The sequence below is a fragment of the Thunnus thynnus genome, chromosome 3, assembly GCF_963924715.1.
Source record: "Thunnus thynnus chromosome 3, fThuThy2.1, whole genome shotgun sequence".
Taxonomy (NCBI): domain Eukaryota; kingdom Metazoa; phylum Chordata; class Actinopteri; order Scombriformes; family Scombridae; genus Thunnus; species Thunnus thynnus.
Genome location: NC_089519.1, coordinates 38,767,466 through 38,793,233, shown reverse-complemented (window position 1 = coordinate 38,793,233; position 25,768 = coordinate 38,767,466). Strand labels below are relative to the sequence as shown.

The 25,768-nt window shown below is 42.7% G+C and overlaps 2 protein-coding genes across 7 annotated transcripts in view; both read right to left on the bottom strand.

The window, feature by feature from the left end:
• Positions 1-141: 141 nt before the first annotated feature.
• mtif2 (mitochondrial translational initiation factor 2) lies at positions 142-12,071 on the bottom strand. Its single transcript, XM_067585815.1, has 14 exons — positions 11,902-12,071; positions 10,636-10,781; positions 10,429-10,549; positions 10,180-10,351; positions 9,369-9,529; positions 7,858-8,034; positions 7,625-7,764; positions 7,383-7,507; positions 3,095-3,299; positions 2,282-2,534; positions 1,819-1,959; positions 1,532-1,696; positions 1,311-1,451; positions 142-510 (listed from the first exon to the last, which is right to left on the bottom strand). Exons 2-14 carry the CDS (start codon positions 10,777-10,779, stop codon positions 341-343), a joined length of 2,115 nt encoding a protein of 704 aa, XP_067441916.1. The 5' UTR covers positions 10,780-10,781; positions 11,902-12,071; the 3' UTR covers positions 142-340.
• Positions 12,072-12,874: 803 nt separating this feature from the next.
• The window catches only part of LOC137180441 (echinoderm microtubule-associated protein-like 6), a 48,089-nt gene continuing 35,195 nt past the window's right edge, over positions 12,875-25,768 (bottom strand). For 3 of the 6 annotated variants that reach the window (XM_067585809.1, XM_067585813.1, XM_067585814.1), the window contains 11 exons: positions 23,335-23,508; positions 22,558-22,766; positions 22,208-22,365; positions 21,064-21,178; positions 20,646-20,834; positions 20,317-20,489; positions 20,038-20,200; positions 19,791-19,894; positions 18,632-18,785; positions 18,416-18,516; positions 12,875-16,860 (listed from right to left, as the gene is read on the bottom strand). In XM_067585809.1, the coding sequence (XP_067441910.1) occupies positions 16,836-16,860; positions 18,416-18,516; positions 18,632-18,785; positions 19,791-19,894; positions 20,038-20,200; positions 20,317-20,489; positions 20,646-20,834; positions 21,064-21,178; positions 22,208-22,365; positions 22,558-22,766; positions 23,335-23,508 (1,565 nt within the window). In that variant the 3' untranslated portion in view covers positions 12,875-16,835. Of the gene's footprint in view, positions 16,861-18,083; positions 18,181-18,415; positions 18,517-18,631; positions 18,786-19,790; positions 19,895-20,037; positions 20,201-20,316; positions 20,490-20,645; positions 20,835-21,063; positions 21,179-22,207; positions 22,366-22,557; positions 22,767-23,334; positions 23,509-25,768 lie in introns of those variants that run through there. The other 3 variants (XM_067585811.1, XM_067585812.1, XM_067585808.1) reach the window with 2 other exon arrangements.

Here is a 25,768-nt window from a genome sequence, read left to right as displayed (position 1 = left end):
CACAGTCCACCCGGTACACGGTGACGTCAGTGATGTCACAGTGCACCCGGTACACGGTGATGTCACAGTTGAGTGTGGTTACAGACTGAGACTGATGTTGACTTCCTGTTTTACAGCGTTAAGGTCACACAGACGAGTCAGTTTGGTTTGTTCTGATTTATGAAACATGAAGAAGAGATCTGCTGTTGCAGATTTTGGTGAAACGTGAACGTCAGACTTTCAGTTCAAAGTTCAGATTTACATCATTCGTCTTCGTTCAGTCTGAGCGTCGTGAACACGACGTCCAGACGGGGAGTCGAACCCCTGAGCAGCAGAGGATCATGGGAGGTCAGTGTTGTCATCAGAAGCCGGGGTCCCAGGAAGTGACCTGCGGCGCCTCGACCTCCTCGAAGCAGACGACGATGTCACCGGCTCTGAACTCCACATCAGAGTCAGCTGACAGACCGCACTCCATCCCCGTCCTCACCGTCTGCACGTCGTCTTTGTGGTGCTTCAACGCCTCCAGAGAACCTGCAGAGAACGTCAGAGGAACGTTACAACAACATCACAACCTGCGGAGAACGTCAGAGGAACGTTACAACAACATCACAACCTGCAGAGAACGTCAGAGGAACGTTACAACAACATCACAACCTGCGGAGAACGTCAGAGGAACGTTACAACAACATCACAACCTGCGGAGAACGATAGAGGAACGTTACAACAACATCACAACCTGCGGAGAACGTCAGAGGAACGTTACAACAACATCACAACCTGCGGAGAACGTTAGAGGAACGTTACAACAACATCACAACCTGCGGAGAACGTTAGAGGAACGTTACAACAACATCACAACCTGGGAGAACGTCAGAGGAACGTTACAACAACATCACAACCTGCAGGGAACGTCAGAGGAACGTTACAACATCACAACCTGCGGAGAACGTCAGAGGAACGTTACAACAACACCACAACCTGCGGAGAACGTTAGAGGAACGTTACAACAACATCACAACCTGCGGAGAACGTTAGAGGAACGTTACAACAACACATCCTGCAGGGAACGTCAGAGGAACGTTACAACAACATCACAACCTGCGGAGAACGTCAGAGGAACGTTACAACATCACAACCTGCAGGGAACGTCAGAGGAACGTTACAACATCACAACCTGCGGAGAACGTCAGAGGAACGTTACAACAACACCACAACCTGCAGGGAACGTCAGAGGAACGTTACAACAACATCACAACCTGCAGAGAACGTCAGAGGAACGTTACAACATCACAACCTGCAGAGAACGTCAGAGGAACGTTACAACAACTCACCCTCCCAGATGGCGTCTCGGCCTCGGATCAGCCTGAACTTGTGCCGTCGGTCCAGCTGACCTTTCTGAACGCGACACCCGGCGACGGCGACCTTCTTCTTCCCCACAGAGACGTCAAACACGGCGAGAACCGTCGCCTCACCTGTGGAGCAGAGCGAGCAGGTGAACAGCTGAGACGCACCTCTCCCTGTCAGACGGGGGGGGTTACGACGCGTTACTCACCGATGGCGTTCTCCGTGACGACCGGCGGCAGTTTGCTGCTCAGCTCGTCCTTCAGCTCGTCGATCAGTTTATAGATGATGCTGTGCAGACGCAGCGGGACGCCTCTCCTCGCCGCCAGCTGCTGGATCGACCTGTTCGCCCCCACGTTGAAGCCGTAGATCGAACCTGAAGGAGAAGAAGAAAGTTCTGACATCATTACTTCTTGTTCAGCGGTGAGGTTATTACATCAGCGTGATGTCACAGCGAACGTCAGCTGCGTCCTGCTGAACGACGTTCAGGTTTCGTACCTGCGAATGTTTCGGCCAAACTGACGTCGTTCTCTGAAACATCGCCGATGCCGAAGTGAACGAGCTCCAGCTGACACTGCTGCTGAGCGTCGTAACTGTCCAGGACTTTCAAGATGGCCTCCACCGACCCGTCAACGTCACCTGGGGGTCAAAGGTCAGTCAGTGTGAAGAGTGGATGTGATGGCTGGCATCATGTTTATACTGTGATTCTGATCTCGTCGCTCCAGATGAAAGTTTCATGAAGGCGAATCAGGAGAGTCGAGTATCATGTTTCCATGGTAACGCAGGTGAGACGTTTAAACCTGCTCACTTCCTGTCGTCTCATAAAAGCATAAAAATGTATTTAAAAACAGGAAGTGTCTCCCTGACGTGTTGCAGTCTGAGCGACTGTTAAGACTTTGGAGGATAACGATGTCACAGTGAGAGCAGCCAATCAGGCGGCAGCAGGTGTGTGTGTGTGTACCTTTGATGATGAGCGGCAGCATGAGCTCGTCTCTCTGCGTCCTCTCGCTGGGTCTCATGGCGAACTTGGTCTTGTTGGCTCGGTACAGAGCCGACTTCCTCTGCCTCCAGCTCAGGTGAGAAAGCCCCTCCCTCTCCTTCCTGTACTCCTCCAGGTGTTGCTGCTGTTTCAGCTCGATGGCGCTCTGCTCCTCCTGCAGCTTCTGCTGCTCCTCCTCATAACTCCTCCACTCCACCACCTCCCTCGCCCGTTGCTGCAGGAGACAAACACGTTACTGACCGCAGCACGGGAAAACGTGTTTTGTGGCGTGATGTGCTGTGGCATGTTGCGGCGTTCCCTAACATGCCGTGGTACGTTACGGCGTTCCCTAACATGCCGTGGTACGTTACGGCGTTCCCTAACATGCCGTGGTATGTCGCGGCGTTCCCTAACATGCCATGGTATGTCGCGGCGTTCCCTAACGTGCCGTGGTATGTTACGGCGTTCCCTAACATGCCGTGGTATGTTACGGCGTTCCCTAATCTGCCGTGGTATGTTGCGGCGTTCCCTAACCTGCCGTGGCATGTTGCGGCGTTCCCTAACGTGCCGTGGCATGTTACGGCGTTCCCTAACGTGCTGTGGCATGTTACGGCGTTCCCTAACCTGCTGTGGCATGTTACGGCGTTCCCTAACATGCCGTGGTATGTTACGGCGTTCCCTAACGTGCCGTGGCATGTTGCGGCGTTCCCTAACGTGCCGTGGCATGTTGCGGCGTTCCCTAACCTGCCGTGGTATGTTGCGGCGTTCCCTAACATGCTGTGGCGGTGTCCTCACCTCTGACTCGACCTCCAGAATGACCTCTCCAGCAGACGGCAGCTCCTTCCAGCCCACCACCTCCACAGCAGCACTCGGCCCCGCCTCCGTCATCGCTCGCCCGTTCTCATCAAACAGGAAGCGGACTTTAGCCCAACTCTTCCCCGCCACCAGAACACAACCTCGCTTCAGTGTCCCCCGCTGGATGATGGCGGTCGTCACGGGACTGACGGAACAACAAACAGGGTTCTCCGTTACCTGAATGAAACTTTTTACTGTTCAGTATGTGCTGTATTCATCAGTCCAGAACTCATAGAACCAGAGTTACGTTCTGACTGTAGAGGTTATCTAGAACTCATAGAACCAGAGTTACATACTGACTGTAGAGGTTATCTAGAACTCATAGAACCAGAGTTACATACTGACTGTAGAGGTTATCTAGAACTCATAGAACCAGGGTTACATACTGACTGTAGAGGTTATCTAGAACTCATAGAACCAGAGTTACATACTGACTGTAGAGGTTATCTAGAACTCATAGAACCAGGGTTACATACTGACTGTAGAGGTTATCTAGAACTCAGAACCAGAGTTACATACTGACTGTAGAGATTATCTAGAACTCATAGAACCAGGGTTACATACTGACTGTAGAGGTTATCTAGAACTCATAGAACCAGAGTTACATACTGACTGTAGAGGTTATCTAGAACTCATAGAACCAGAGTTACATACTGACTGTAGAGATTATCTAGAACTCATAGAACCAGGGTTACATACTGACTGTAGAGGTTATCTAGAACTCATAGAACCAGAGTTACATACTGACTGTAGAGGTTATCTAGAACTCGTAGAACCAGGGTTACATACTGACTGTAGAGGTTATCCAGAACTCAGAACCAGAGTTACATACTGACTGTAGAGATTATCTAGAACTCATAGAACCAGGGTTACATACTGACTGTAGAGGTTATCTAGAACTCATAGAACCAGAGTTACATACTGACTGTAGAGGTTATCTAGAACTCAGAACCAGAGTTACATACTGACTGTAGAGGTTATCTAGAACTCATAGAACCAGGGTTACATACTGACTGTAGAGGTTATCTAGAACTCATAGAACCAGAGTTACATTCTGACCGTAGAGGTTATCTAGAACTCAGAACCAGAGTTACATACTGACTGTAGAGGTTATCTAGAACTCATAGAACCAGAGTTACATACTGACTGTAGAGGTTATCTAGAACTCATAGAACCAGGGTTACATACTGACTGTAGAGGTTATCTAGAACTCAGAACCAGAGTTACATACTGACTGTAGAGGTTATCTAGAACTCATAGAACCAGAGTTACATACTGACTGTAGAGGTTATCTAGAACTCATAGAACCAGAGTTACATACTGACTGTAGAGGTTATCTAGAACTCATAGAACCAGGGTTACATACTGACTGTAGAGGTTATCTAGAACTCAGAACCAGAGTTACATACTGACTGTAGAGATTATCTAGAACTCATAGAACCAGGGTTACATACTGACTGTAGAGGTTATCTAGAACTCATAGAACCAGAGTTACATACTGACCGTAGAGGTTATCTAGAACTCATAGAACCAGGGTTACATTCTGACCGTAGAGGTTATCTAGAACTCATAGAACCAGAGTTACATACTGACTGTAGAGGTTATCTAGAACTCATAGAACCAGAGTTACATACTGACTGTAGAGGTTATCTAGAACTCATAGAACCAGAGTTACATACTGACTGTAGAGGTTATCTAGAACTCATAGAACCAGGGTTACATTCTGACTGTAGAGGTTATCTAGAACTCATAGAACCAGAGTTACATACTGACCGTAGAGGTTATCTAGAACTCATAGAACCAGGGTTACATTCTGACCGTAGAGGTTATCTAGAACTCATAGAACCAGGGTTACATTCTGACTGTAGAGGTTATCTAGAACTCATAGAACCAGGGTTACATTCTGACTGTAGAGGTTATCTAGAAATCATAGAACCAGGGTTACATACTGACTGTAGAGGTTATCTAGAACTCATAGAACCAGGGTTACATTCTGACTGTAGAGGTTATCTAGAACTCATAGAACCAGGGTTACATACTGACCGTAGAGGTTATCTAGAACTCATAGAACCAGGGTTACATACTGACTGTAGAGGTTATCTAGAACTCATAGAACCAGGGTTACATACTGACTGTAGAGGTTATCTAGAACTCATAGAACCAGGGTTACATACTGACCGTAGAGGTTATCTAGAACTCATGGAACCAGAGTTACATACTGACCGTAGAGGTTATCTAGAACTCATAGAACCAGAGTTACATACTGACCGTAGAGGTTATCTAGAACTCATAGAACCAGAGTTACGTTCTGACTGTAGAGGTTATCTAGAACTCATAGAACCAGGGTTACATACTGACTGTAGAGGTTATCTAGAACTCATAGAACCAGAGTTACATACTGACTGTAGAGGTTATCTAGAACTCAGAACCAGAGTTACATACTGACTGTAGAGGTTATCTAGAACTCATAGAACCAGGGTTACATACTGACTGTAGAGGTTATCTAGAACTCATAGAACCAGGGTTACATTCTGACTGTAGAGGTTATCTAGAACTCATAGAACCAGGGTTACATACTGACTGTAGAGGTTATCTAGAACTCATAGAACCAGGGTTACATTCTGACTGTAGAGGTTATCTAGAACTCATAGAACCAGGGTTACATTCTGACTGTAGAGGTTATCTAGAACTCATAGAACCAGGGTTACATACTGACTGTAGAGGTTATCTAGAACTCATAGAACCAGGGTTACATTCTGACTGTAGAGGTTATCTAGAACTCATAGAACCAGGGTTACATACTGACCGTAGAGGTTATCTAGAACTCATAGAACCAGAGTTACATACTGACTGTAGAGGTTATCTAGAACTCATAGAACCAGAGTTACATACTGACTGTAGAGGTTATCTAGAACTCATAGAACCAGGGTTACATACTGACCGTAGAGGTTATCTAGAACTCATAGAACCAGGGTTACATACTGACTGTAGAGGTTATCTAGAACTCATAGAACCAGGGTTACATACTGACTGTAGAGGTTATCTAGAACTCATAGAACCAGAGTTACATACTGACTGTAGAGGTTATCTAGAACTCATAGAACCAGGGTTACATACTGACCGTAGAGGTTATCTAGAACTCATAGAACCAGGGTTACATACTGACTGTAGAGGTTATCTAGAACTCATAGAACCAGGGTTACATACTGACTGTAGAGGTTATCTAGAACTCATAGAACCAGAGTTACGTTCTGACTGTAGAGGTTATCTAGAACTCATAGAACCAGGGTTACATACTGACTGTAGAGGTTATCTAGAACTCATAGAACCAGAGTTACGTTCTGACTGTAGAGGTTATCTAGAACTCATAGAACCAGAGTTACGTTCTGACTGTAGAGGTTATCTAGAACTCATAGAACCAGAGTTACATACTGACTGTAGAGGTTATCTAGAACTCATAGAACCAGAGTTACATACTGACTGTAGAGGTTATCTAGAACTCATAGAACCAGGGTTACATTCTGACTGTAGAGGTTATCTAGAACTCATAGAACCAGGTTTATGTTCTGACTGTAGAGGTTATCTAGAACTCATAGAACCAGGGTTACATACTGACTGTAGGGGTTATCTAGAACTCATAGAACCAGGGTTACATACTGACTGTGGAGGTTATCTAGAACTCATAGAACCAGAGTTACATACTGACTGTAGAGGTTATCTAGAACTCATAGAACCAGGGTTACGTTCTGACTGTAGAGGTTATCTAGAACTCATAGAACCAGAGTTACATACTGACTGTAGAGGTTATCTAGAACTCATAGAACCAGGGTTACGTTCTGACTGTAGAGGTTATCTAGAACTCATAGAACCAGAGTTACATACTGACTGTAGAGGTTATCTAGAACTCATAGAACCAGGTTTATGTTCTGACTGTAGAGGTTATCTAGAACTCATAGAACCAGAGTTACATACTGACTGTAGAGGTTATCTAGAACTCATAGAACCAGAGTTACATACTGACTGTAGAGGTTATCTAGAACTCATAGAACCAGAGTTACATACTGACTGTAGAGGTTATCTAGAACTCATAGAACCAGAGTTACATACTGACTGTAGAGGTTATCTAAAACTCATAGAACCAGAGTTACATACTGACTGTAGGGGTTATCTAGAACTCATAGAACCAGGTTTATGTTCTGGAGGATCTTTTGGAGGAACGCTGACTCACCCTTTTCCTTTGTCGGTGCGACTCTCGATGATGAGTCCCTCCACCAGGCCGCTTGGCTCCGCCTTCAGCTCCAACACCTCCGCCAACGCCACCGTGGCCTCGGCCAGAGCCAGCAGGTTGTCGCCCTGACAACAACAACGACATCATCAGTTGACGACAGATCTCAGCCTGCGGGCGGCGCCACAGTCGAGTTTAATGGTCTCAGCTGTTTTTTACAGCGTTCAGGTAAACATGTTTGTCACCTTGAGAGCAGAGATGTGGATCGCCTGAACGTCTCCTCCGAACTCCTCGCAGACGATGTCATGAGCGAGCAGTTCCTGTTTGACTCTCTGAGGGTCGGCCTGCGGTTTATCACACTTATTGACGGCCACGATCACCGGGACTGAAACACACACGGCAGCAACACTGTAAATACGATCAATACAGTAGAAACACAGAGGGGACGATGCCGGAGACTCTCAGGTGGAGCTCGTACCTTTGGCTCTCCTGGCGTGCTGGATGGACTCAACCGTCTGGTTCATCACGCCGTCGTCCGCCGCCACCACCAGGATGACAATGTCGGTGGCGTCGGCTCCGCGAGCTCTCATGGAGGAGAAGGCGGCGTGACCCGGCGTGTCCAGGAAGGTGATCTTCTCACCTGTAGGCAGCTGGACTGGAAGACAAAGCCCAACAGTCATGTTTGTTAAAAAGCTTCAAGAAAAACTTTATTGACAACGTAAACCAGCAGAAAACTGAAGAACTTCCTGTGAGGAAAATATAATTTAAATAGACTTTGCAGCTTGAAAACAATCAAACAACGTCGACGTAGCAGAAATCATTTTCATTTTAGAAAAAGGAAAAACTAAATCTAATGTTTTTTTTCTGCTCTTGTTAACTGATGAATCCTGATGAAGGTTTAGAAATCTGAACTATAGAAGACGTAGAGGTTTAAAGGACAAGTGCGTAGAACTTAGTAGCATCTAGCAGAAAGGACTCGGTACAAATGGAACATAATATTCATCAGTATGTTTCAATCAGTGTAAAATCACCTGAAAATAAGAATCACTGTGTTTTAATTACGTTAGAATGAGCCTTTATATCCACACTAGTGCCGTCCTGTTCAGATCAGTTCCTGTCTCCTAAACGCCTCTCATGCATCAGTAACACTACAATTTACCGATGCTCCTAAACGCCTCACACCGCTCATCCAAACAACTTTACACATGGACATTGCACTTCCTCGTTTCCCTAGCAACACACATACTTACACACACACATACACATACATATATTTTTATTTATATTTATGTATAATTAATACATTTCCAGTGTAGTTTACTGTTTCACTGATGTGATTTTGGACAATAAAGTTTACTGTTAAATATTCTGCATTCATCACAAGTGTTTGTTGAGCACATTTGAGGGATCGTTGCAAATGATGTGTGTTTATATATATTTCCTGTTGTTATATCGATCTGCAGCTTCACCACTAGATGTCACTAAATGTTACACACTGCTCCTTTAATTGTTTATGACTTTATGAAGTTGATAAAAAAATCTCAACTCAAGGTCGACTTACTTGGTTTCAACAGTTACGCTGTTTAAACTTCTACAGTCCGTTAAAACTGAGCAAACTCCTGCAGATGAAGACCATGTGACAGAGTCAAAAGCTTCAAAGTAAGTGGACCTTGATTTGCTCATTCCACGTGAAATAAACGTTGCAGACAACGGCGGCGCCTAAAGGAACATTCTGTCTGCTGATGAAGACCAAGGGATGCAGCTGAAAGACCAGGAAAGAGCTTGAAAACACACCTGGAGTTACGACCGCGTCAGCCAATCACAGCGAAGGAAGACAAAGGTCAACCTTTTACTGGACACAACAACCGTCAACAACCGTCAATGTTTATAGTGTATATATATATATATATATATATACGCCTGTTCTCAGCACGCTGTTCAGGAAATCAGATTATTTCAAAGTTTAGAGTTTGTTAATAAAGTTTTTACCCAGAAAGGCTCCGATGTGCTGCGTGATGCCGCCGGCCTCCGTGGAGACGATCTGACTCTTCCTCAGACTGTCCAGTAACGTGGTCTTCCCGTGGTCCACGTGACCCATGATGGTGACCACCGGGGGGCGGGGCACCAGGCTGACCGGGTCAGCTGGAGGTCTGACGGGACCAGAGGTCAGAGGTCAGAGGTCATTATTATTATTATAATGAGTCTGAGTTATTAGTCCCAGTATGTACTGGCCATCATCATACTGGGATTAGCCCCAGTATGTACTGGCCATCGTCATACTGGGATTAGCCCCGGTATGTACTGGCCATCGTCATACTGGGATTAGCCCCGGTATGTACTGGTTATCATCATACTGGGATTAGCCCCGGTATGTACTGGCCATCGTCATACTGGGATTAGTCCCGGTATGTACTGGTTATCATCATACTGGGATTAGCCCCGGTATGTACTGGTTATCATCATACTGGGATTAGTCCCGGTATGTACTGGCCATCATCATACTGGGATTAGTCCCGGTATGTACTGGCCATCATCATACTGGGATTAGCCCCGGTATGTACTGGTTATCATCATACTGGGATTAGCCCCGGTATGTACTGGCCATCGTCATACTGGGATTAGTCCCAGTATGTACTGGCCATCGTCATACTGGGATTAGCCCCGGTATGTACTGGCCATCGTCATACTGGGATTAGCCCCGGTATGTACTGGTTATCGTCATACTGGGATTAGTCCCAGTATGTACTGGCCATCATCATACTGGGATTTGTGGCATTCCGGCTATGAACCAGTTAGAAACCTGCGCTGGGCGTCCCGGTTCTCTCTCTCTCTGCTGGCGCTCAGTTTGGCCCATCTGAACTTCATCCCCGACCGAGTCACCACCTCCTTGATCCAGCGCTCCTCCAGCAGCGAGTCCGGCTCCAGAGCGTCCACGTCCACCGCCGTGTTCAGCAGCGCCTCCAACACGTGATCTGAAACATTCAAATCAACTTTATTCAGCCCGTCAGACGGTTTCCTGTCTGTCTCTGAGCGTCTCTGCGTCTCTTACCGAAGTCTTTGTTCATGGCGTGAGCGAGAGCCTCCACCGTCATCCTCTGTCTGATCTCCACTTCCTGTTTGTCCACTTTAGGTTTGACCTTGCTCTTCTGATCTTTCTTCTGACCTTTGACCTGCAGACAGAGGACACATCACAGTAACCAGCCGGCTTCTGATTGGCCGCCGAAACAAACAAACAGCCGGCGGGTGTCGGTCTCACCTGTTTGGTGGCGAGTTTCCTGCTCTGCTGACAGGCGAGCAGGGGGGCGGGGCTTCGGGGCAGGGACAGGAAGCTGCCGATCAGCGCCGGGTCGGCGTGGACGAGCCGCCTGGCGCCCCGCATCACTGATGACATCACACTCATACCTGCAGAGTTCAAGTTCATGTTGAGATTCAGTTTTTGGACTTTTTCTCTAATCTTTGATTTTTGCTGAAATATTGGATCATTTGAACATTTATTGAAATGAAAGCATGTGAGAAGTTTAGAGGGAAAAATCACTATTTGGTGGAGCTGTTAACAACTCATAGACATGTGAAATGTGACCCCGACTACACACTGCTTTTTGTAAGACGTCAAAAGCCAAAAAGGTTGGAAACCACTGGTTTCATCTTTAACAATGTGTTGTATTTTAAAAGCTTGTTATATTATCCATTGTGTCAAATCTTCATCTGAAAAGTAACTAAAGCTGTCAAATAAATGTAGTGGAGTAGAAAGTACAATATTTCCCTCTGAAATGTAGAAAGTAGCATCACATGGAAATACTCAAGTAAAGTACAAGTACATTAAACTGTACTACAGTAAATGTACTTGAATAACAGCAGGGAAATCCTCCCTGTTGGTGCGTTCAAGGACACTCAAGCATCAGAGATTTAAGAGTCGTCTGCTGGAAACCAACAACGTCTCAAACACAGAACAGTTTAATAAATATGAGTTTTGGTGCAACATTCAAACATTTGACTGAGATTCTCTTCAACTTCAACAGTCGTCCCTTTTCCATGAGAATGAATCTGGTTAAATAAAATAAGTACGATGTCTTCAGAGCTCCTGAACGCACCAGCAGGATCATCAGTGGTGCCTGCAGCTGAAACACATAAACTGGATTATATTATATTATGTTATATTATATTATATTATAAGGAGGCTGAATTTACTAGCGAGACCTGTCAATTCACACAAACACTGACATCACACCAGATCTATGTCATTTTTTACTGGATTTAAACCGTTTCCGGCCGCGGTGAAGGTGAGTGACGTCCTGAATAAACTAACACGCTGCTGAAGTTACAGCAGTTTACTGGATTATATCGACGCCGAGTCTTCTAGAAGCAGCCAACGTTTCCGAGAAAGGCCTGAAGAAGAGCTGTCCAGGTGTGTTTACCTGTCAGCACTGAAACACACCTTCCGTCAGTGAGGTTTGGTGCTGTGGCGTGAGAGCGGACAGGAAGCAACAGCGTCTGCAGGTAAACTGCAGGTGTGATGTCTCACCTGATAGTGACGCGTTTCTTCTCTCAGCTCATCCTGAAGTAACGACTCACTCTGAGGTTCAGCTTCACCGTGATATGAACCTCTAACAGGGCGCCGCCATGACACCCAGCTGACAGCCTGGGATCAGCTGACAGCGCCCCCGCCGGCGGGGAGGGGAACTACCGGGAGCTGCTTCTTCTTCTTCTTCTTCTTCTTCTTCTTCTTCTTCTTCTTCTTCTTCTTCTTCTTCTTCTTCTTCTTCTTCTCCTTCTCCTCCTGTGTGTGTGTGTGTGTGTGTGTGTGTGTGTGTGTGTGTGTGTGTGTGTGTGTGTGTGTGTGTGTGTGTGTGTTAGTTAATGATGCTGATCGTGTTTCGTTCTTGTTAACGCGTCCACAGTTTCATCTCCTTCATCTGTCTGTGAGCTGGTATCCACACATATGTGATCAATAACAGTCGGGGCATATTATCTATATTAGAAAAGGATCAAACATTTGTAGGGTAAAAACACTGTTAATTTACTGCAGAGACACAGTCAGGTGTTTGCATCATTCTGCATTAACCAGCTCAGTTTGTAGAGTATTAAATGTAATTTAGATTTTAGATATCTAACATAACGCCGACGTTGCTTTCACTGATTTCTCCTTCACATCTTTTTATAAAGGCAAAGTTTATTTATATTGATGTTGATGAGGTTTAGTTTTACAGAGTTTATGTCCGCAGTAAAACATGATGTCATGTCTTATTGTGTCTTTTACTCATTTTTACACTTCAACAAAAATCAGACTGCACAGATAATATGGGGGTAAACGGAAATTAATACTTTACATTTTTATAATTATCATAAAAAAATATTTTATATTTTGCTCCAAACTATTGAATGAATATTTCCTCACATGAATCTCCTAAATGTTTATTTAGAATAATAAATGATCACAGCATGTTACATGTGATGAATAAAATGTTCAAAAACTCACTGCCAACATGTTTTAGTTTTTTATACTTTTATTGTAAAAGACGTACTTATACACGTTCTACACAAGAATATACTTTCTCTATACTGTAAACTTTTTTTATTTTGATGACAAAATTTGACAGATGAGAAAAAAGCCGAGTGGCACGACCACGTTGAGGCTTCGCTCGTTTAGATTTTACTGAAACCACAAGATGTCTGAGCCGAACCTGCTGCAGAGAATCAAATGTTATAACATGAAACATTAAAGTATTTCAGTCAACAGCTTATTTAAAGGAGCAGTGTGTAGGATTCAGTGGCATCTAGCGGTGAGGTTGCAGATGCCACTAAATCCTAAACACTGCAACTACATTTTAAATGAACAGTCTTCTTATTAGCAGGGAGTCCAGTACAACAATAGGTTCAGGATGTATTTAGCCTAGCTTAGCAAAAAGACTGGAAGCAGGGGGAAACTGTTAGTCTAGCTAGCAAAGACTGCTTCCAGTCTGTGTGCTACGCAAATGCAAGTTAGTCTGAAACCTCTCAGTTAATTTTTGATTTCCACGGGGGTGTTATTGACGAGACTGCAGCGTGCAGATGAGCTGTGATGGTGTAGCATTGATATGTCTGTGAACGAGCCAAAGCATTTGGTAGTTGCAGCTACTGCAAAATAATTTAGTGACAAACAGTTAGCATAACGTCAGTCAAAGCTAGTCAAGTCATTTTCATTCCTGAAGCCAAATTAGCCTCAAGGACATGCAAACGAGCTCTTAATACCTGTTGTAACATTCGTTATGCTAGCTGTTTTGGGCTGCTTTGACTAGCTTTCCCCATGCTTTCAGTGTTTGTGCTAAGCTAGTACACATCCTGGACCTAAATATGTGATTCTGGACAACAAGAGTTCAGTAAATGCCAGACTGTTCCTGTAACATACCCTTAGCTGCTTGTTAGCTAGCAAGTTAATGTGTCAGCATGATAACATTAGTTTTCTAGCTACCTTATATTAGCTCATTATCCGCCAAACTTTGTCATTTCGGTTTTGAGTTCAAATAGTTTTGAACACTCAAAACTATTTGTACAAAATGGGGGCACTAAAATAAACAGGGTTTTTTGGCTAATGTTAGCATAACATGCCCCATAGTTAATAATATGACAGTTATCATGCTTGGCAGGTTTATGAGATCACTTTATTAAAGACTGAGTTTAAAATTTGAGTAAACTAAACTCCACAGGAAAGTATCTGTAGATTATCTCGCAACACTCAAACAGTTACAGCTAAAATCTTTTCATTTTTCATCAAAATAAATCTGCTGTTACACAAACAAAACCAGAACCACCAGCGATAAACATCATACTAACATTATTCCATCTACATTCTGGGAGAAAATAGAATATAAGTACTACAGTTTGATTCTCGGGATGTAATATATTCATTTTGGGGTATAAAATTCTTGATGCTTATGGTTTAGTATTTTTAAAATATGTTATTATGCAAGGTGTTCTCATGTACAAAAACAGACTCAGTGGAGTCCACTATTGTCTCTACTGTAATCTGTCTTCTATCGAGTCCACTGAACAAAGAAACAAGCTGTGTTTAAATCCTCCATGTTTGAAGTCAGTTTTACGTTTGTTTCACTAGTTAGCTGAGGCATCACTCTTGTTGCTATGGTAACCTGTAGTTTAATGAACTGTGGTTTAACTGTTGACCTGAACTATGTTTGGTGTTTTCCACACATATGTGAAAACGATTGTAGCATTCGCAGCTGACAAATGTCCAAGTGGAATCATGGAAAGGTAAAATAAGAGGGGACCCAACATTGAACCCTGTGGAACTCCGCAAGTAAAGAAGTGACTCAATAAAAGTTCCTTCAGTACCGAAGCTTCAATTCAAATCAACTGAAAGGTGAAATTCTTCTGGAGCTGCTGTTAGAAGATGGCTGAGAGCAGTTTACAGCCAATCAGAGATGAGATGGACATCTTGTACTACAGTTTCTGGTGGTCTTTATGTGTTTGAGTGTCCACTGGTCTTTAATAAAATACTAGTTTTGTGCTATCATTCATTAAGAGAACCCTTAACTATTTTAACTAATTATTCAATTAAACTCATAAATTATTTACTTTTTCTCTGATTGATGGTGGCAGCACGACCAAAACATCTAGAAAATGTGTCAGTTGGAAGGTGATTTGTTAATTTTCACCAATCAGAAGGCTCAGAGCTGCATCTAATGACAATACACTGCAGCATAATGTCTTTTTACTGACATTAATATTCTCTTCTCTTTTTATTATTGCCCTACATGGTAAATTATCCAACTTTGTACTAACTTTGTAATTTCAAATCTTATTTTATTTAATTTCTGTTGACTTGTAGCATCCGTCTAGAGACTACAGACGTAACTCTGATGCATTTACAGCAACGTTTATGAATGTGCACTGTCCCTGTTAAATAAATAATTGTATAAATAAATAAATAAATAAATAACTTGCTGCCAATTCAAAGCTATCACTTCCTGCTGCTCATGTTTCACATTAAAAGCTTTGCATAGGAGAATCACATGGATGCTTTTGTTGTGAAACAGCGACAGGAAATGCACTGTATTTGTCACCATAGTTAGCATTTACAACAGCAACATTTACTATTTGTTATAAGTTTGTGTTCACAAGTTTTAAATATTACCACCAACATGTCATCAGCTCCTTTAACTGATGATATACATACTGTATATATACGTATATATATTTATAACGTAAAAATATGTCAAAACACTTCAGTGGGTCAATGTTTCACATGTCAGTTTGGACGACACCAGAAGACTGAAGGAAGATTTTACCTCTGCAATGATCAGTCAGTTAATCGATTGACAGAAATTTAATCGACAACTATTTTGATAATCAATTAATTGTTGAAGTAAAAACAATCTCTTGTTTCAGCTTCTCAAGTGTGAAACTTTGCTGCTTTTCAGTGTTTGCATTGCATTGCATTGCATTGTAGTAATTTTAATATTTTGGGGGTTTTGGACATTTGACAACAATCTTCTGAGCTCTGGGAAACATTTAGAAAATAATCAGCAGATTAATCGATTATTAAAACAGGTCACAGATTGTGTAGAGCACAATGTCATCAGCTAAATAATTCTAATAATAAATTTAAAATAAGTGTTTTGGTTGGTATCGCCCTTTAAATCCTCCTTCAGATGTTCTCTTAAATGCAGAAACAGAAGTAACGGCATCATGTTGTATCTCAAGTTCTGCTTAATGAAATTCTATTAAATATGTATCTTCTACCTTAAATATTATCTATTACTATTTAGTTTCACTTAATTGTATTTTGAGGTAGAGTTTTTTTTTAAGTCTTATCTAAACTATTTTCTCTCTTCGATTTTTATAACTGGGATCAAACAAAGATCCATCTTTCCTCTATTCTTTTTTTTTTTTTTACATCAGTTTTGTACGAGCCGCCTGATGCATCCGCTCAGCTCAGCGCAGAGAAATATAACTGCATCATCATCATCATCATCATCATCATCATACAGTACGAGATACAAAACAAACAATACAACGACAGTACTCATCATCCATATTTGTAAAAGCCCTAAATGATCACGTTTCATAGCACCACGATTATAAATAAAGTTGTATCAAATGTTTGGTCAGAGTTTGTGAGAAAGGCACATACTGACACTGGAAACACTGCTACATGATACAGCTACCACTTCTTTTAAAGAAAAACTGCACTTTTCTCTTTTTTTTTCATCTTTTCTGACATATTTAACAAGATCATCTGTACATGAAGAATGACGTCACACTAAGAGACAGTAGTAAGGGGACAGCGTGTCCCACAGCAAAGTGTCACAGGTTCGATCCCACACGGCAGCATCAGCTCACAGACTGGTTCAGTTCGTGTTCAGACATCCTGTCCTGTGTTTTCAGGTAAAGGGACTGAAGCGTCAGGTGAGTGCAGCATCACAGGAGAAGAAGAAGGACTGATGGAAGATTCTGGAGGATTCACTGGCATTTCCACACAAATAAACTGCAGAAGAAGAGACAGATTACTGTGAATGTGTGAGATGGATCAGTCTGTGCAGTTATTCCAGCTGTGAGCTGTTTACAGTTTCTGGGCTCCACTTGTTTATTTTGAAGTAAATCTTGAGAAGTGTATTTCCCTGAAGCCCTTTCACTGCAGTACCAGCGTTAATTTCATCAATGCAAACTATGATAAAAAATATTCACTGACAAAAACTTAAGATAATCTTTGAAAACAAAATCTGTAATGAATCTTTTTCCGTCAGTGAGTAAAATCTGAACTATAATGTGACAAATTATCTAATGACGGTTTTAATGTAAAGTCTTATTGAAGGAGCTGCAGCATCTGTGGAATCTGATTGGTCAGACAGTCTCCTCCAGCAGCCAATAGTATCTCTTGTTCAGAACATTTAACATCTTGTATTTCAGTAATATTATGTCTTTGTCAGTAATGTTATCTGATGTTCTTCTTGGAAGAAACAGAATTATGGACTAAATATATCTTCAAGGTTCAGACTACATAATGTTTATGTCTGATAAGACGTCACTGTGTCAACTCTGGTGATAATAGAGTCATAAATTCTTGGCGAGACTTTGTTGAGAGACGCGACGGACGACACGTCGGTACCCGACCAATCATAGCTCGCCATCTGTCTTCCAGGAAAAACAATGTAAACAAACAATGGCGTCTGAAGCGGTGTGTACGATACTGACTGCATGAAGCTTTCCTCTGTTTCACACTCCTACCATTAGCCATTAGCATCACATTACAGCAAGACATCAGCAAAGTTTGGATGACGAATTTAAACAATCTCTTGTTTTAGATTCTCAAAGGTGAAAATTCACTGCTTCCCAGTGTTTTAACATCGTAGTAAATTTAATATTTTGGGGGTTTTGGACTAAAAAGACATTTGATAATGACACTTTGGGATTTAGTAAATTGTTTGCTGATGTTATAGGCCAAATGATTCATTGAGAAAATAATTGTCAGATTAATCGATTATGAAAATAATGGTTAGTTTAAGCCCCATTGAAGAGGTTCCTCATAAAACAAGTCGTAGTTTCTGTAGAGCATGATGTCATCAGCTAAATTTAAAAAATAAGTGTTTTGGGTGGTATTTCACTTTAAATACTCATTCAGACGTTCTCACAAATGCAAGGAACAGTTTCATCAAATTTTATTTCTACAGAAGACAAAAAATAGAGAGAAGACAAAAAAATATATTTAGAAATACCGAACAACATCAGTCCATCATCAGCATGTTTACAGTTCACCTGTCCTCCTATTGGTCAACATCACAGAACACATTGTGGAAGTTGTCGTACTCTGCGACACAAGATAAATTACGACACGCTCGTCTTTTTGTCATGACATTGTGAGGCGTTGTACGCTAGGACACACCGCACATGATAAAACCATGCCCTACGTCTGTGATATTATGTAGTCTGAACCGCGCATTACAAAACATCAAGCTGGAACAAACTAGGAAAACAGCAAGAGAGAGTCTACAGCAATGCTAGCACCTCTGAGAGGTTGAGCTAACTACTAGCTTCATTCTCACCTGCAGTCACTGCCGCCGGCACTGATGACGTACTTATCATCACAAGAGAAGCGAACGTTGGTCACGTGAGCAGAGTGACCGAAGTAACGCTTGTGTTTAGCCTGTGGAAAGATCAGAAGGAGGTACAAAGAGCAGGTGAAGGGATCCAAGATTATCTGTTAAAGACAAACACGTCAGAAATCTGTGAGAAGTTATTGTCACATGAAGTTCACTCACAAATTTTTCCGAGCACGGGAAATCAAAGAGCTTGATGAGGCCGAAGTCGTCTCCGGTCACCAGGTTGAGGCCAGCGTGGGAAACACAAGCACAGTTAACATCGGCCTTCTCAGCGTTACGGGGCCAAACACCGAGAACCTCGTCACCCAGGATGCTAGAAAAACAAAGAAAACCACACTGATCAATATCTGATTGATCCCACAGCCTCATGTTTCTATAGTCTTCCAATATGTTCCCTAAACCCCACAGTATGTTCTTTAAAAATCAACAATATGTTCCCTTAACCCCACAGTATGTTCTTTAAAAATCAACAATATGTTCCCTAAACCCCACAGTATGTTCTTTAAAAATCAACAATATGTTCCCTTAACCCCACAGTATGTTCTTTAAAAATCAACAATATGTTCCCTAAACCCCACAGTATGTTCTTTAAAAATCAACAATATGTTCCCTAAACCCCACAGTATGTTCTTTAAGATCAACAATATGTTCCCTAAACCCCACAGTATGTTCTTTAAAAATCAACAATATGTTCCCTAAACCCCACAGTATGTTCTTTAAAAATCAACAATATGTTCCCTAAACCCCACAGCATGTTCTTTAAAAATCAACAATATGTTCCCTAGACTCAACGGGTACAGGTAGTTCCTTAGGTTCTACATTAAGATGCCTAAGCGTGAATTTATTTTCCCAAGGATATAAAGTAAGTTCCCTAGACTCTGCTGTATGTTCCCTAGGCACTATAGTACTATCCCTCGGCTCAACAGTTAGTTCCCTTTCTACATTTCCTACGTTTCCTTAGATCTACAGGGTGTTCCCTATAGGCCCTTTAGTATGTTCCTTGAACTCTATTTTATCTTCCCTAACCTGTAAATTTAGCTGTCTTGGCTCTGGTTCCCCAGGATCTCGAGTTAGTTCCCTCCCTGAGCTCTCTAGTATGTTCCCTGGGTTATTCAGTCAGTTCCCCAACATACAAACTCAGGGTCTAAACTTACGTAGTTCCCTGAGCTTGACAGTCTGTTCCCAGCGTTCTGTAGTAAAACATTTTACCTGAGATCTTCAGTATACAGTATTCCCTGTGTCCTGTGTCCCCAAAGCTACACATGTCATACACTATGTGGCATTATCTGACCTTTATGAATGTCTCAGCCAGACTCACCTGGTCCAGGTAGCCCAGGTGATCCTCTCAATGACAAGTGGCTCTGTGACGACCTTCCCAGAAGGAACTTCATGCACCTGCCGAGTGTAGGTGCTGGTGGACACCTGGGATGGAAATGAAAGAGATTTTAAATTTGAGTTATTTCATTGATGCATGAGGCTCCTTCAAATGATTGTTCTGACCCAGTACACGTAGGCCATAACTCAACATGCAGTAAGATTGACTGAAGGTTTATAGACTTTTTAACCTGGATGTGTTTGCTGTCAGCAGAGAAGTCAATCTGGATGACGAAGCCCGGGATGTCTTTACAGTAACCAATCCGGTTGAGGGAAGGTCCAAGAGAAAGGTCATAGAAATCCACAGCACTTTCAACCGAACCCACTGCCAGGAACCGGTTATCTGGACTGAATCTAAAACACAAACCACAAAGAGAACAAAGAGTTCAGCTCATTACAAATGTAGGTTGGCAGCTACAGAATGATGTCCTAATGTATCTTCTAATATCTGTTAAACCTTAATGTCCTACCGTATGTCCTGGATGGCAACGCTGCGGTCTCTCTTCTTGCCCCAGACAGTGAGGGAGTTGACCAGCAGGACGATGAACTCTCCGTTCTCCATGCCGATGGAAACCATCTCTCCGTTGGGGCTATAGGATGTGCATTTGGCGGGATGACCCAAACTCACTTTGTTCAGTAGTTTCTAACACAGAAAACAACAGAACGTGTGAGCAGACAGTTAACAGGCTGCAGGCTTGCAGCAGGGCAAGACATACAAACTGTGTGTCTTGATCTAATACCCCTGAAGGTAAATTAATGCTGAATGCAGAGTCTCCACCCTCAGTCTTCAAACAGGTACCTTGTCAGCCAGGTCCCATATCCGGATGGTTCCGTCATCGCTGGCGGAGATGAAGACGTCTTTGAAAGGGTGAGTCGCCAAACCCCAGATCCCTCCTTGAGTGTGTCCATTGATCATTGTATTGGAGGCAGCGTTCTTCTCTCCAACCTCAATGATCTCACCGTCTTTGGTTCCCACCAGGATTTTACCCTGGATCATCAAGGTAGAAACAGACATGGCAAAATGTTTGAAGTTGTTTTTCCAGTGGCAGGAATCCAGATACAGAGATACAGATTGTGCATTGCATGCTGGACATTAGTTCACAAAACTAGGAAGTGCACATGAACTGAAGTGTTTTCCAGTGGTTGTTAGGACTGTACCACTGAAAGTGACATTTGGATTAAAGGAGTTCAATTTAATAGTCAGATCTAGCTCGTACCTTCCCTCTGCAGACAGATCGGACATTCTCCACCGGCTGGCCAGTCTCCAGCTGAAACGCTCTGCAACGCTTCATCTCCTGGTCCCAAAGCTTCACAGCACCGCCCTCTTTAGTGCTGCAAACACACCAACAAACATCACAGTTTTAAGTACAAAGTTCAGACTTTGTGCACTTCTGCACGATGTAACTTTTCTAATCAACAAATTGTCAATGCATTTATTAAATCAGTGAGCAAATACATCTGCTGATGCTCATGGACACATCTTCAGTGATGTTCCTGGAATTATCAGGTGTTTTGGGTCTTTCAACATCATACGCCCTCCTCAAGGCGACCCAGCTAAGGCTAATCCGACTTCAGTCCTATGGGACTGTTAGCTACAACAATATCTGGTCTCAAGATGGTGACTGTGATGTGCTGAGGGAGCTTGAGCTGTTTGTCCACCAAAAGCTGCCAGTCCCTTGCAGAGGCCAGGATTCCTGCAGATGTCCTAGCTGAGGGTCCTGGCTATTCATTTTGAGGGGTGGTGGAGTCCCGACATGGATGTGCCTTAGCCATGCTCCTTGCCCAGCAGACCCACACCTCACTCCTATTCTTTCCTTGACAGAGACTGAGCCCATAAGGATCAGGTCTGACAGGGACTGGCAGAGTTACAGGGCTTGCATTCCACAAGGTGGACTACAGGAAGATTAGGAGCTGTGACAACAGAAACCAGTGAGGATCCAGATCAGCTAACTGAAATCCTCACCTAAAAGCTCCACCCCAAAGTGTCCAAGAGTTGGGCCTGGCGTCACTATTCCTGCTGAGATTCTTTCTGAACATGTTGAATAAAACATAAGAGTCAAGAACAAACCATTTGTCCGGTCCATTACCTGGGACCAGTGACCCTACCAGAGACCGAGGCACAAAAACACCTCCACAACAATAAGACCCTGATCCAATGATGGACAATCTTATGTAACTGAACGTTACAATAACCTATAGATACTAGAACAATAAGACCCAGATTGTTCAAGTTATATGACTGGCCATAGGCTGAATAGACCGAACACTTCTGTGAATATGAAGGAATCACTTGTTTGTGAGTTTTTTTTATCACTTTCCAAACGGTAGCTAAAATGAATATGTAGATTTGTGGGTACTCACGGCCGTTCCTTCCCCCCGGTAACGATGAGTCCGTCCCTTAGCGTGGTGTACATGGTGAAGACTGGACCACTGTGTGCCTTCGCCACCACCCGCACCAGGAAGTGCTCCCTCCATACGTACACATCTCCGTTTATAGCACCAGTGAATGTCAAGTTGTTCTAGATGAGAAAAACAATGACTTGAAACAAATTTATAGAAAGTGCTGTAAATATTTACATATTATACGTTTTAAGGTGAGTCATTTTCTAGTTCAGCTCAAATCTGGTTGGCTTTACAGTTAGTTCCATAAGTTTTGGGAAGTAGAAAGACCACTGATAAAATGTTAACGATAATGACAGTATTTATCTTACAGCACCAAAGGCCACAGACAGCATGGTCTGCATGCGTCCATCCTCCACCGAGCCGATCACTCCTTTCTTGTACATGAGCGAACCTCCGACCAGCGTCCAGAACTTGATGTGTTTGATTCCCACCGACACAAACTGGGTGTCAGAGTCCGGTCTGAACTCTACCACAAAGATCCGCTCAGCGTGGCCGCCTTTACTGGTCACCTTGGTGCCTGGCAGAGAGGTCAGAGGTCACTGTGGATATCTCTCCATGGTAAATACATATTAATACTCAGTTTGCTTATTCTGTACTGTAACGACAACGCAGAAGGCTCTTCGCAGCAAAATAGTTTATGTAGTCTTACAGAAATGTCTTCATGCATTGTAATATATCAACACGAGCAAATTTTATCTTTTCATGTGTATTAGCTAAAAACAGCCAGTGGATGGAGAATTGCAGATCTTAGGTTTAGCTAGCTAACAACACACCACCTCTGTGAATATGTGTGGAATATAAATGTCAAACTGATTTCAAAAGTTACCAAGAACTTGTTTCTGATTTCTGCACTAAAATGCTCTCAGATGGAAATGTGTAAACATTTCTTTCAGGTTTCTGGTGTCCATCAGCTAGAAAAAGTAGAATTAATGAATCCTCATCCTCAGCTCCTTTCACTGTGATCAATCGCAACAGCTTCTTGTCCTTTAGATGTTGGAAAAGTCATTACATGAGTTACATTTTTTAAATAAATAAATAAATCACACCAGTTTGCCTGATTTTAGAGTAGAATAATTTTTTGATACCTTCTTGCCACCTCCACACGGTGATGGCGTGTTCAGGCTCCACACCGACAGACAGCAGCAGCTTTCCTGTAGCGCTGAAGTTGACGTAGCCAACACCTTTAGCATGAGAACAACGGAGGATGGACAGCGTCTGCTTGGTCATGGCGTCCCACACATGGATGGACGGGGCGAGACCTGTGAGAAGAGACCAGAACCATAGGAACCAGGAGTCAGGGCATCAAGCAGCCCAGGACCTAAGGACCCAAGGAACCATGGAACCAATAACCCAAGGCATTAAGGTAGCCAAAAACCATGAAGGTCCATAGGTCCAAAGAACCACCACAGAATTCAGGTACTGTGGAACCAAGGACCTAAGGCATTCAGTTAGCCAAGGATTCAAGGAACCACTGGACCAAGGGCAACCAAGGACCTTAACATCTTAGCAACTGTGGAACCAATGACCTTGGTAATTAAGGTCACTCAAAGCTACGGTTTTGAGCAGCAATGACCTCAGTAACAAGTAGCAAAGAGACTGAGGAACCCTTGGACCAAGGAACCTAAGAACCACAGTATCAAGGGGCTCAAGGAACTGAGGATTACGCAAACTGTTTAACCATTACCCAAGGCACTTAGGGGAACCAAAGGCACTGAGCAGACAAGAGCCTGAGGAACCTGAGGAACATGGGAATCAAGCACCTATGGTATAAAAGGTAGTCAAGAAACCAAAAACAGATGAACAGTAGAACAATGGGATCAAAGAGTTCATGAACCAAGGAATCAAGGAACCAAAGAAGGAACAAAAGGGCGGAGGAGGAAAAGGACTGTTGAACTAAAGGAACAAATGGAACCAATGAGGGGGAAAGGGCTTTCATTTGATAGTTGAGGGAAGACATAGGCAAGTAGGTGACCAATCCATATATCTTAATCTACTTAAGGATCATTCAGTACTTCCATATTCTTCAGCGGTAGGAGGAGACTGGTACTGACATGCTGATTCAACAGAGCAGAACTGGTAAGTGTCTGCATTTTGGATACAGAGTTGGGAAAATCAAAAACCTGTATCCAAACATTTACAGCAAACAGTATTAACACCTTTGGCCATAATCACACAGGACTACGTTCTTCTGAGTCTAAAGTCAGCTCAAGACAAGTCAAGACCCAAAACAAACTACAGGCAGCAGAGTTCAGAGGAGTCACAAAACTGCTGAAAACAACTGAATAAAAGCAACAGGAACAAAACAGACAATAAGTTTTTGGGGCTTAAAGATGCAAGAAATCTGCAAGACAGTCTGTTGTTAGTAGAAGCTTTCTGGAATTTATTTGTTTTTAAAGCACTGAATGGGTCGGCACCAGCTTTCATCTCCAGCCTCCTTCATATCTTCTCTACATCTCCTCACCATCAACATTCCTAATCAAAGTCCAAAAGGGGATCAATGTGCTCCCAGACTGCGAAGGTTTACATTCAGAGTCAGGTCTTCTCCATCCATCAACACTTTTAATTAAGATACATCTTTTTACAACTGCTTTTGATTCCCCTAAATTATTAAAAAGACTGCATTGTTTTTCTTTGCCTGTTACCTTTTTACCTATTTATTTTCTGTATAACTATTAACATGTCTGTTGTTTTAAATCAACTGACTTGATGAAAAGGTCACCATGATGGAGATGATGAATATCCACAGTAACATTCATGACAGTCTGTTCAGCAGTTGTCAAGATGTGCTGTTCTTGGACGGACAGATGGACAGTCCCATGTGATCATGGCTGTAAAGGGTTAATATAACAGAATCACTGCGTCCTGTCGGGCAGATAAAGAACAGTCATGCCTGACATTCATGCAATGATATCATCTGCATCAAAACAACAGATCAAAGTCCAGCTTCTATAAGAACCTGTGAGCAACAGTCTCACCGCATACAGACACATACAGTAACCAGCTGGCTCGGCTACTTTAACATGCTGATAAGAGGCTTCAGTTTCTCTACCGCCATGCTCACACTAATGTGGACAAAAATGAAAACACTTGTTATGAAAGTTTTCCATCCACGCAAACATTTTCAGATTGTTTTCTTTGTCCTATGCACAGACTTTAACATGCAAACAGAAAAACTCTGGTAACACTTTATTTAACAGGTTGTGTAATTTTAACAAGAAATTCCTGGAAATTTTCTATGTAATTTGCAGGTATTTTATGGGTAATTTTACAGACACGGTGTTGCAATTTGGTACAAATTATAAGAATAAAATTGAAAAAAGTGTTAGGTTAGTTTAGTTGGTAAGTAGCCACTCATTGTATTTGGGTTTCTAGTTGCTAATTTACAAAAAATGTTAATAAACTCTTTATAGACTCTCTACAGAAAATACTGCGTGTGTCAGTATTGGCATATTAGACGTTTAAAAACTCAAAAACATGAAAAACTGAACAGCAGCGACTTTTAAGCGACTGTTGAAAAAA

Excerpts from the sequence above, each read along its gene's own strand:
- mtif2 (XM_067585815.1), bottom strand. The coding sequence starts at position 10,779 with ATGAGTGTGATGTCATCAGTGATGCGGGGCGCCAGGCGGCTCGTCCAC. Across the intron at positions 8,035-9,368 it reads GCACATCGGAGCCTTTCTGG|TCCAGCTGCCTACAGGTGAG; the intron begins GTAAAAACTTTA and ends TTTGTCTTCCAG. Across the intron at positions 7,508-7,624 it reads TCCACATCTCTGCTCTCAAG|GGCGACAACCTGCTGGCTCT; the intron begins GTGACAAACATG and ends TGTTGTTGTCAG.